This window comes from Nomascus leucogenys, chromosome 1a (assembly GCF_006542625.1).
Source record: "Nomascus leucogenys isolate Asia chromosome 1a, Asia_NLE_v1, whole genome shotgun sequence".
Classification (NCBI taxonomy): Eukaryota; Metazoa; Chordata; class Mammalia; order Primates; family Hylobatidae; genus Nomascus; species Nomascus leucogenys.
This window is the reverse complement of record NC_044381.1, coordinates 84,761,980-84,774,131: the sequence shown is the minus strand read 5'-3', so window position 1 is coordinate 84,774,131 and position 12,152 is coordinate 84,761,980. Positions and strand designations below refer to the sequence as shown.

At 42.8% G+C, this 12,152-nt stretch overlaps 1 protein-coding gene across 1 annotated transcript in view; it reads left to right on the top strand.

Moving 5' to 3' along the window:
* The window catches only part of ZFYVE26 (zinc finger FYVE-type containing 26), a 69,557-nt gene that overhangs the window by 44,140 nt on the left and 13,265 nt on the right, over positions 1–12,152 (top strand). The window contains exons 29-35 of the mRNA XM_003263599.3: positions 2,284–2,420; positions 3,471–3,502; positions 4,178–4,314; positions 5,567–5,787; positions 9,198–9,345; positions 9,599–9,808; positions 10,421–10,639. Coding sequence (XP_003263647.2) covers positions 2,284–2,420; positions 3,471–3,502; positions 4,178–4,314; positions 5,567–5,787; positions 9,198–9,345; positions 9,599–9,808; positions 10,421–10,639 — 1,104 coding nt within the window. The remainder of the gene's footprint in view (positions 1–2,283; positions 2,421–3,470; positions 3,503–4,177; positions 4,315–5,566; positions 5,788–9,197; positions 9,346–9,598; positions 9,809–10,420; positions 10,640–12,152) is intronic.

Genomic DNA, 12,152 nt, shown 5'->3' with positions numbered 1-12,152 from the left:
GAGAAGGTAAAGGAGAATTCTAATTCATGAGCCTGAGTTTACAGTCACCGCCTATCCCCGAGAGAATATCGATATTTTCAGAACTGCCAAATCTAAGACTTTGGGTTTATTTTTGACCTCACCAGAATGTATTTTCTGGACTCAGACAGGTAGAAGACACCCTCAAATAGCCGTAAATTCTAAAATCTTTGCCATTGTCATGAGATAATAAAAAAGAGGCACGAGGAGTCACCAGGTGTCAGTGGATCTTGTTTCCGGCTCCCATGTCTTTGACAGTAAGACTGGTGACCTAGCAGTGGTTATATGCACTGACTCAGGAGACAGAGGGCCTGGGTTCTAATCTTGGCTCTGCCTCTTAATGACAGTGTGACTATACACTATTTTGGTCTCATGTGCCTACTTGTAAACTAAGGATGATATATTCTTAGGCTCATGGAACTGTTAGGATTAAATATGATAATACATGTCACCATACTTAACGCAGTACCTGCCCAGTATGCCACATCAGCTCAATGCTGATGAAAACGATGGTAATGTAATTGCTCTGCGTCTGTTTCCTCCTCATCTATAAAACAGATGTAATATTTCTATTAGAATGAAATGAAGCAGTACTTTAAAGTCACTTTGATGCCCATCCACTGTTGAATGGATTAAGAAGAGTGGTACATATACACCATGGAATACTATGCGGCCATAAAAAAGAACAAGATCATGTCTTTTGCAGGAATGTGGATGGAACCAGAGGTCATTATCCTTAGCAAACTAACACAGGAATGGAAAACCAAATACCACATGTTCTCAATTTTAAGTGGGAGCTAAATACTGAGAACACATGGACAGAAAAAGGGGAACAACAGACACGGAGTGTACTTGAGAGAGAGGAGGGTGGAAGGAGGGAGAATTTCAGGGAAGAAAAACTGCTAGGTACCATGCTTAGTACCCAGGTGACAAAATAATCTGTACACTAAACCCCTGAGTCATGAGTTTACCTGTATAACAAACTTGCACATGTACCCCTGAACCTAAAATAAAAATTAAGATTTTTTTTTTTAAAAAAGATATTAGGAAAGCAAAGTCAGATATTTTCCTTATTTAAACTTACAAATCTTCAAGGAGGACAATTGGTTGTGGCTTGTTGAGACATATGACAAGCCACTGAAAGGAGTTTTGCATGACAAGCTGCTCTCTAGCTTTGAAACCACCATGTAGAAGGTTTACTTACTTCTAGGGTAGATTATAGAAAGAGTTTCTAATCTTTAAATTCTAATAATGACAACAGTTGGCCTTTATTGACTGCCTACTGCATATGTCCCAGGCATGATACTAAGTGCTTTGCTTAAGTTATCTCTCTTAAATTTTATAATAACCTGATGAGCTTGATAATATTATTACTGTATTACACACATCAGAATATGGATGTATAGAGAAGGTATATAATTTGGAGAAGACTGATAAGAAATTCTGAGTTGACTGATACAAATTAAGAATTTGTGTGTAAAATTAAATTATACCTAACTGTTTATATTTTTAGTCTTTTTTTTTTTTTTTTTTGAGACAGAGTCTTGCTCTGTCACCCATGCTGAAGTGCAGTGGTGCGATGTCTGCTCACTGCAACCTCTGCTTCCTGGGTTCAAGCGATTCTGCTGCCTCAGCCTCCCGAGTAGCTGAGAGTACAGGCTCCCAACACACCTGGCTAATTTTTGTATTTTTAGCAGAGATGGGGTTTCACCATGTTGGTGAGGCTGGTTTCGAACTCCTGACCTCAGGTGATCCGCTCACCTCTGCCTCCCAAACTGCTGGGATTACAGGCGTGAACCACTGCGCCCAGCCTAAAAGTCTTGCTTCATGTTTATCATGTGTTACAAATGGCACCTGCTAAAATAACCTTGGGGAAAACAAATAAATAAAGGCATTTTGAAAGGGATACTTTTTAATCATTGTCATCAATACCAGGTAGAAATGTGATCGGCACTGGCTCAGAAAGTGACTTCTTCTCCACTACTTTTTCTTGTTTCTCCACATGTTGCCTCCATACACAAGTAGAACTTGTCAGGAGCTATTGCAAAACTCCATGACTTGGCACCTTTGCCCATCAGCTGACAGATATTTTTAAATGTTTGATTTTTGAGGGCAAGGACTGGTGTGTCCTTTTCCAATAGAGACCCAAGCACTTGGTGTTCTTAATAAGTAAGCCACTGGTAGTTAATACCATGTATAAATGGATTGACAGCAATCTCCCCTTCTCTCCTCCCTCTTTCTTCTCTTCCTGATGGCATTCCTCAGTTTAACAGGCGTCATCATTGTCGCCGCTGTGGCCGACTAGTGTGCAGCTCCTGCTCCACTAAGAAAATGGTGGTTGAAGGCTGCAGAGAGAACCCTGCTCGTGTGTGTGATCAGTGCTATAGTTACTGCAACAAAGAGTGAGTGTCCTACAGCAGAGCTGTTGCTATTACTGACCACTGCACCCTTCCCCAGGTCCCTACACTCCTAGAAGTCTCATTATGGAGAGCATTTCAAATCCAGAAATGTTTAACATTCACACTGAAATGCCATTAACTCTACACTGAAGTGTTTGTACACTGACCTTGGTCAGAGAAACCACTAAGAGAGAAAGTAGGGTGAGAGGAAGAGGTGTTCAAGGCTCTTACATGATGTTCTCTCTCAAATCAGGACGTTGATTCCTTAGCCCTTCCCCAGACAGAGGCCATTGAGCTTAGTTCACCAACTCACCTATTTTCCAGCCTCTCTTGCTTCAACTGGCCTCAGCTGGACTCAAATGGACGTGTTCACACCTGCTGAATGGTTGGGCATCGCTTATATCAACTCTGATCTAGGTAGTCATTCTTGCTTGTAATCCGTAATTAGAAGAGCCTCCATACTTGCCTACACAGAGTTCACCTGGTAACAACTTTCAGAAACTGCTCATACCTCTGGCGAGACAGATCAAGACTTTGTTTGTTGGCTCAGTGTTGCTGAATTGTTTCCACTACTTCTAGTAGCAAAGAAGCATGAACTTAAGACTCCTAGAGCATCTAGGAATATGGGCCAAAGCAACCATCCAAAACCAGTTACTTTGAATTCTGCATGTTTTATTTACAAACTTAAATAGATTTTATATTCTCCTCCATAGCATTATTGTGTTTGTCCTGATATGAACATTTTTGGTCATTATTTACCATAGTGATTACTGATCTCATAGGAAGGAAGACATACGATACTTACTCTACAGTTTCCGTGACCCTAGCATACCACTGCCTCCCTCCCTCCGGGAGGAATTACCCACACACCATACTGCTGAGATTTGAAATGGGCAGTTAGTATTGATGGGGGACTCTTTCATTCAACAATTCTACCCTCAAAGAGCCCTCCATTGTACCAGGGAGACACTGTAGGTTGATGCTGTCTACTAAGCTCAAAACAAAGAAGTGACTCAGGCATTTATTTAATAATTTTTCTTTCTCTGTTTTCAGTGTACCAGAGGAGCCTTCAGGAAAACCAGAAGGTAAGGCCAAATCCCGTTCTCTGTGACTCTTCATTTGTGTACTTAAGTTGACTCTATCTTCAGCATATCAGCTGTAACTGATATACTTGTCCAACTTATGCACTCCATCCAACTTGTTTGCCAAAGCAAATTCTTGGCATTTGTATCAGCCGGTTTCCTCTGAAGTTCATCATATTAACCTATTACACTGGCCCATTAGCTTCCAGCATTGAGAAGGCCAGCAACCAAATAATTTGGTTCTTAACTTTTAGTAGGTGATTTTATTTTAGTTTTTCTTAAGTTTCCCTTTACCATCCTACCTCCCCATGCTCCCTCCTTACCCCTAGGTAATCCCTGTTAACAGTGTGGCCTGTATCCGTCCACAACAGATTAGTTTTTAGAGTATCCAGTGGCTCAGCCATCTATTTGAGAAACACGCCCCTTTTAAGGTTTCTTGTGTGAAGCAAGAAGGTTACGTGACAAATACTGTAACACTCACCCCAGGTCTACGCCTGGGGAAGATGGTTTGAGGTGCTTAGTGGGGTATCCTAAAGCAAACAAAAGGAACCAAGGAGAGAGAAAGGGGCCCTGAGATAGCAGGCAAGTGTCTACCTGCAACTCATGCCAGCTCAGTGGACTGGGTTAGACTGAACTGCCAGCCAGTGAATGACACGTGAATGGCATTTCTCTTCTCAGCTCTAGACAGCTCAAAGAGTGAAAGCCCTCCATACTCCTTTGTGGTGAGAGTCCCCAAAGCAGATGAGGTGGAATGGATCTTGGATCTCAAAGAGGAAGAAAATGAGCTGGTGCGGAGTGAATTTTACTATGAGCAGGTAATAGCAATAAAATGCAATGGTCACTTAAGTTTCTTTATGATGTGTAGCAGTATGACAAGAAATACAGAGGTAGGTGAACACACCTGGCCTTTACTTGTTTATAGTGCAATAATATGGGAGCTAAACCAGTAAATCTGTTAAGGCAGAAAATAATGAACATCTTGGGAATTGCACAAGGAGAGACCAGGAAAGGCTTCGTGGAAGAGGTAGCATTTAAGATGAGCTTTGGAAGAATGGTAGGAGTGTGACAAGCAGAAAGCTGGGGGTTGTGAGGAAAGTGGGGATGGGGAAGGACAAAGAATACAAAATTAAAACATCTGAGCAAAGACACCGTGTCTAAAATTGCAGGGCATGATTGGAGAAGTGGAAGCTGTTTAATTTGAAGGGACCATAGAGTCAATAGGATTAATAGAGAGCTCATAAAAGGCTTGAAAAGGATTATTTATGTATAGGGCCTTGCGTTCTGCAGTAAGGACTATCTGCTTGATATGTATCAACGGCCTATGAAAGGTTTCCAAGTGTGCTTTAGGAATATTAATTTAGCAGCAGTGTGTCCATGGCTTAAAGCAAAAACTCCTCTAGGGGGTCAGACAAGCGAGCTGACCATTGTTGTCCAAGTCAGCAATAAGGACTTGCACTAGTGGACCAGAAAAAGGAGGGGACCTATGGACATTGTCAAGAAGTAGGTAACAAGGCTGGGCGCAGTGGTGCCCACCTGTAATCCCAGCACTTTGAGAGTCTGAGGTGGGTGACTCGCTTGAGCCCAGGAGTTTGAGACCAGCTTGGGCAACATGGTGAAATCCCTGTCTCTACAAAAAAAAATACAAAAATTAGCTGGGTGTGGTGGCACAAAGCTGTGGTCCCCACTACTTGGTAGGCTGAGGTGGAAGGATTGCTTGAGCCTGGGAGGCAGAGGTTGCAGTGAGCTGAGATCGCACCACTGCACTCCAGCCTGGGCAACAGAGTGAGACCCTGTTTCAAAAAAATAAAGAAGTAGGTAAGAGGTGGACACAGTGCCCTTCTTCCCAGTAAAATGACATAACTTAAAAGCCAGAGCTTTGGCAGTGCTACTTAGAACATCTGAAATTTGTTTAGTTCCACTTCTGCTTTCTTGTGGAATATGGTTCCTTGTTCCAGGGTCTTTCAGCCTTTTGAAAGGGGAAGGGTAATTTCTGCCACCCAGCTACCTTTGGAGAATGCTCTGGCTCCTGGACTCACCGTGTGTTCTCCCTTCTTCCACCCCGGCCAGGCCCCCAGCGCCTCCTTGTGCATTGCCATCCTGAATCTGCACAGGGACAGCATTGCCTGTGGTCACCAGCTGATTGAGCACTGCTGCAGGCTCTCCAAGGGCCTCACCAACCCAGAGGTGGATGCCGGGCTGCTCACGGACATCATGAAGCAGCTGCTGTTCAGCGCCAAGATGATGTTTGTCAAAGCCGGCCAGAGCCAAGACTTGGCTCTTTGTGACAGGTAGAGGGCAATGGGTCTCTATTCTTTTACACAGGAGCAATTTCTAGCCACCTTCTTTTTCTGACGCCACTATGATTTTTTTATCTCACCATCCTCTCTGACAAGACATGCTGAAAGATTTTTCATATCTGTAATGTTGACGAAATGGTGTTGCCAGATCTTAAGTGTTCTTCCCCATCCTACCTGACACCCTGTGTCCTTTTCTTTTTCGGAGCAGATCCTCAAAGCAGAGTTTACTCTAGCTATACCAGTCAGAAAGAGAGTAAAGACTTTCGTTAGTTGATTTGTCATTAAAGTCAATGTAGGGAAGCACCTTTAGTCTCTGTGGGACTTTCTGGCTTTTAAAGAAAATGTGTCCTCCTTGAACGTCCAGTGATTAGCCTTGAACAAAACTCTGCTCCAATCCTGACCAAATTCAAACTGTGAATTCTGGATAATAGATTTTAAAAAGCACTCTGCGAATTGGTCTATTCCTGTGTCCCAGGTAGGAACCAGGATCATAAAGTAGAAGTGTGTATGGAAAAGGTATGATTAGACCTCCCTCAGGTTCCTATACAACCAGTTTTGACTCCATCCATTAACCTGGCAGTGACTCCTAATTCCCTGCTTATCCACTCAGATGTGTGACTCAGATTGTGTGTTCCCAGCACTCAGTCCTAACCAGATTTGGGAGAAGGGAGCATAATTTTCATTGCAGTATCATTGCCTCCCTCAGACATTTGCTTGGAATACTTGCCTGCAAACTCAGCAGCCAGCATGGAGCACAGCAAATCCCAGCTTCACAACTTCCTAGCTCTGTTAACCCCTCTAGGCCTCAGTCTCCTCCTCTATAAAATGGGGTGGTAATACTGATCTCATGGGGCTGTTATGAGGATAAAATGAGATCATCCATGTAAATGGTGAAGAACTAAGCCTGGTATATACTGTGTATTCCGAAAATGCTAGTGATTTTTATTATTTTTAGTAACAAAAACTAGAAGGTTGAGAAAAGCAGGAGGAGGTGAAACAGAAAGTAGAAGTAAAAAGGAACTAATCTGATTCATTTATATCAAGAGGTAATAGATTCTACATCATTTTTCAAGTTGATAAATGAAGAAACAGATATGTGTTAAATTTTTGAAATAACCATGAAAAGAATAAAAAATCTACCTAATTATGAGAAAAGGATAGAAGGAGGAAAAAAACAGAAACCTTTCCACATACCAAAAGGTGGAAAACAAAGGAAACATGAAAAAAGACTTAAGGCAAAAGTAAAAATATATTCAAATATATCTCAAATATCAGTAATGCAAATGAAAAAGGGAAAAGATATTTAGATTGGGAGGAAAACAAACTTCACATCAAGTCCTGTATTTCCTTTAAAATGTAATACAGATGGAGGAAATATCCATTTTTAGGCTGAGGGCAGCAGAAAGTAAGGAAGTCCTCACTTTAATAGGATTCTCACCCACCCCAAGGTGTCTTGCGCGTCTTTGACAGTTTACAGCAATGGTTTCTATTTAAATAGCCTTTTCTCTGATCCTGCATTCAGACACGCCCACTCTAAGAATCTTTCCCTTTGCACCAATTTGCTGATGGGAGTGGATTCATTGCTCACATGTGTTGCCATGCAAATCACTTACAAACTCTTGGTTTTCAGAGTGTTTTTCTAATGTTTTTAACTCATACCCCCTTCTGATAGACAAACAAATAAATATAGGTTGAAAAACAAAACTCAGCTGGGTGCAGTCGTTCTTGACTGTAATTCCAGCTACTCAGGAGGCTGAGGGAAGAGGATCCCAAGGCCAGGAGTTCGAGACCAGCCTGGGTTATGTAGTGAGACCCAGTCTCTAAAAACATAAAAATAAACTCACCACCTACTACAAATGTTTTCATTTCCCAAATATGCAAAAATATTATGAGTGCCGATGCTCTTATACACTATACTTTCCTCTCCCCCATCCCTACATTGTTAAGAATCACTGATGTACAGAATCCCTTTCTAGGTAATTGGTGGATAAGTCAGGATCCACAGAGGTTTTTACTGCAGTTATGAGACAAGATTCAGGAACCTTGAGTGTAGGCTTGTCTCAGCAGCACTAGACAGTATAATCCAGCCCTCTGGGCTTTCTGTCCTTATAAGGTTTTTACAAGCATCAGGTGAGATCACAGAAGGCAGCCCTACTAGGCTATAATGAGGGCCCATCCTTAACCCAGGGTGAGGATGTCAAGTCTAGAATAAGAGTGAAGGACCAGGATGCCTCCACCCAGCAGCATCTCCAGGGAATGGTAGTGATGTGGCCTGTGCACTGACCAGGAATACAGGCCATTGATACTGAATCTATGCTCTCTCACTCACGAAGGAGAGTTCAAAAGGACCAAAAAGCAGATGGGTCACTTGTAAGCCCCCAACATACAGTGTAAAGGCCTTGTCTCAAATACCCCTGAGCATCCCCATTGCAAACATTAATATCTAACATTTATTGAATGCCAGAAAAGTTCCAGACATTATCCTAAGCCCTTTTACTTGGGTTATTTCATTTTATTCTTAAAACTCCACTGTCACAGTCATGCGTTGCTTAACGACAGGAATATGTTCTGAGAAATGCATTGTCAGGTGATTTCATCATTGTGCAAACACCATGGAGTGCACTTGCACAAACCCAGAGGGTATAGCCTTCTACCCACCTAAGTTATGACCTATTGTTCCTAGGCTACAAACCTGTACAACATGTTACTGTACTGAATACTGTAGGCAATTGTAACACTATGGTATTTGTGTATCTAAATATAGAAAAAGTATAGTAAAAATATGATATCCTGATCCTATGTGGCCACCATTGTATATGCAGTTCATTGCTAACTGAAACATCATTATGTGGCACATGACTATATCCATTTTACAGATGAGTAAATTAAGGCAGAGAAAGGTTAACTAACTTGCCCCAGGTCATAGAGCTACTAAGTAATAGAGCCAGAACTCAGTGTGACTCCAGAGCTTTCACTCATGGCATCTATGCTATGCAACTCTCAATTCTCATGATCACTTTCACATTGAAAATGGAGTAGGCCTGTAATCCCAGCACTTTGGGAGGCCGAGGTGAGCAGATCACCTGACGTCAGGAGTTCGAGACCAGCCTGGCCAACATGGTGAAACCCTGTCTCTATTAAAAAAATACAAAAACTAGCTGGGCAAGGTGCCAAGCGCCTGTAATCCCAGATACTGGAGAGGCTGAGACAGAAGAATCGTTTGAACCCAGGAGGCGGTGGTTGCAGCGAGCCAAGATCGGACCACTGCACTCCAGCCTGGGTGACAGAGTGAGACTCTGTTTCCAAACAAACAAAAAAAAGAAAATGGAATAGGAAACCTTTAAGCGGCTACTAGTAAGACTCTAGGGAGCCTCATGGCCTTGCCCTTTTCCTCCTTGTAGCTACATCAGCAAGGTAGACGTGCTGAATATTTTAGTTGCTGCTGCCTATCGCCACGTGCCATCTTTGGATCAGATCTTGCAGCCAGCTGCAGTAACCAGGCTAAGGAACCAGCTTTTGGAAGCCGAGTACTACCAACTGGGGGTTGAGGTGAGACAAAGACAAAGCTTACTTCCACCCCACTGTAGCAAGTTGCTTTTGCTTAGCTTTGCAAACAGGTATTGCTGTCTCTCAGTTGTCCTGCCCATGGGGTAGAATTGGGGGCATGACTAGTTTGCCAGCAGAGAAGTAATGGCAGATAGTGGGGATGAGGTGGTTGGCAACTTGGGAATAGAATAGGTCCTTGGGACATTTAGGCCCAGATGTAGCTACCACTCACTAAAAGGGGCAATTTTTCTCCCAGGTCTCCACAAAGACTGGACTTGATACCACCGGGGCATGGCATGCTTGGGGCATGGCCTGCCTCAAAGCCGGGAACCTCACTGCTGCACGGGAGAAGTTCAGTCGCTGTCTGAAGCCCCCATTTGACCTCAATCAGCTGAATCATGGCTCAAGGCTGGTGCAGGATGTGGTCGAGTACCTAGAGTCCACAGTGAGGCCCATTGTATCCTTGGTAAGAGCCAAGCAGGAAGAGTGCCTGGCTCAGGGAGAGAGGCCCAGGAATAGCAATGACCTGGGAAAAGAATCAGTGGAAATTCAGCTAACAGTGTCAGTCCTGGCTCAGCATTGACCAGGTTAAAATTTTTTTTTTCCATCACATATAGTTAGATAAGTAACCATATATGGTTAGATAAGTAAGAGATGCAATTTTTTTTAAAAAAAGGAAACAATTTTTAAAAAGATAGAAATGACATATGACATATAATCCCATACACAGACTGATTAGTGTTAAGATTCTGGTGAATTTTCTGTTATGTTATTTAATGAAACTGGGGTTGTACCATATCATAATATGTAGAATTGTGTATCCTGCCTGTTCTACCTGTGACACTGCATTGTGAACATTTTTCCACGTTGTTAAATATTCTTTCTTTCTTTATTTTTTAATTTTTTATTATACTTTAAGTTCTAGGGTACATGTGTACAACGTGCAGGTTTGTTACATATGTATACATGTGCCACGTTGGTGTGCACATTGTTAAATATTCTTTGCAAGCAATATTTTCAGTGCCTGCTGAGAACTTTTTGAGTTTCATTTTTCTCTCTCACTCTCCTGTGCTGTCAGCAAGATGATGATTACTTTGCCACCCTGAGGGAACTGGAAGCTACCCTTCGGACGCAGAGCCTTTCTCTGGCAGTGATTCCTGAAGGGAAAGTCATGAACAACACCTACTACCAGGAATGCCTCTTCTACCTGCACAACTATAGCACCAACCTGGCCATCATCAGCTTCTATGTGAGGCACAGCTGCCTGCGGGAAGCTCTTCTGCACCTTCTCAACAAGGTGGGACATGGACACAGCTCAAAAAGGCAGTGCCTGCCTTACTCCTCTGGCTTGGGCCACTCAGCCTTAAGGGGGACAATAACCCCCTGACACTTAACGCTGTGTTGAGCTATGGGGCCATCTCTAGCAGTCAGGTCAAAACAGAGGACTCTGCACAACTGTTATTCAGTGAGTGTGAAAAGTCTTAGCCTAGAACCGAAATCACTGCCCTCACCAGCAAAGGCACGTTTCATTCCTTCTCCCAAAACATGCAGCAGAATCGGATAGTGGTTAAGAGCATGGTCTCTGGAATGAGATGCTCAGTGTGAGTCTTGGGTGACCTTGGGCATATTGCTTAGAGTCTGCTTCCACGCGCCTCCCTACCTGGCCTGGGATGGTGTCCAGCTTCTGACCCAGCTGCTGGTCCATTCAGAGTTGTTACTACAAGGGCCGGGAAGCACCCATGGTGCCAATCCTATAGTTGAACCCCAAAGAGATGATGAAATAATATGCTCTCCTTTTTTTCTTCTCCCATCCTCTGCCCTCCTCCCACTGGAAGCAAAGGCACCACTGAAGAACATTATATCTTTGGAGCCCTTGATAAGCAATCAGGACTTCATTTTACCATGACCCATTTTTTTTGTTTTTGTTTTTTCGAGATGGGGACTCACTATGTTGCCCAGGCTAGAATGCAGTAGCATGATCACAGCTCACTGCACCCTTGACCTCCTAGGCTCAAGAAATCCTCCAACCTCATCCTACTGAGTAGCTGGGACTACAGGCACATGCACTGCACCCAGCTACATTCCTTTTTTTATCTGAATGTTCCATAATAACTTTTGGAGAAATTGGCTGAGATGTACCAACTTTTATAGGAAATTTAAGGAGCTCAAGGCAGACTTTAATTTCGCTCTGCCACCCTAATTCAAAACAGCAGCCAATGCAAATATACAGATAGACATATTTTCTAAGACTGATCCAAGTGAAATCAGCAGTTCACAAAGTTATTATGACTATACCCCTACAGGACAGTGAAGGGGGGTGTTTTTACCAGTGGTTAGCTACTGACTATTCTTAGCTAGTAACCAGGTCTTAAGAATAATGTAGAAGTCATGTTATATGGAGTTGAGTTGCTAACTTTTTTCCTTTTCCTCAGTTTCCAGACGAGTTTAGCAGTAAAGATGCTTTTCCCAGGCACAAATTGAGAATGGAAATCACCTAGTTCCGTTCCCTCTGACAGCTGTAATCCAGAGAACTAAGCTGCTTACTTCATTAGCTTGGTATAAGCTGACGACAGCAGTGCCCTTGCTTTATATTTGTCAGAGCTAGGAAATAAGCCTTCTTTTTTTCTCCTGTAATCATAGTTACCCTTGAACTGAAATATCTTACATTTATTCTCAAGCAGGTAGGGAGAGGAGAAAAGACATTGTGAAAATTACACCTGAATGCCTGGAGCATGGAAGACGTTCTGTTCCTAGCCTTTTCCCTGTGTATTTTGTCCCTTTGCCCACGCTGCCCAAAGACTGAGCTTTCT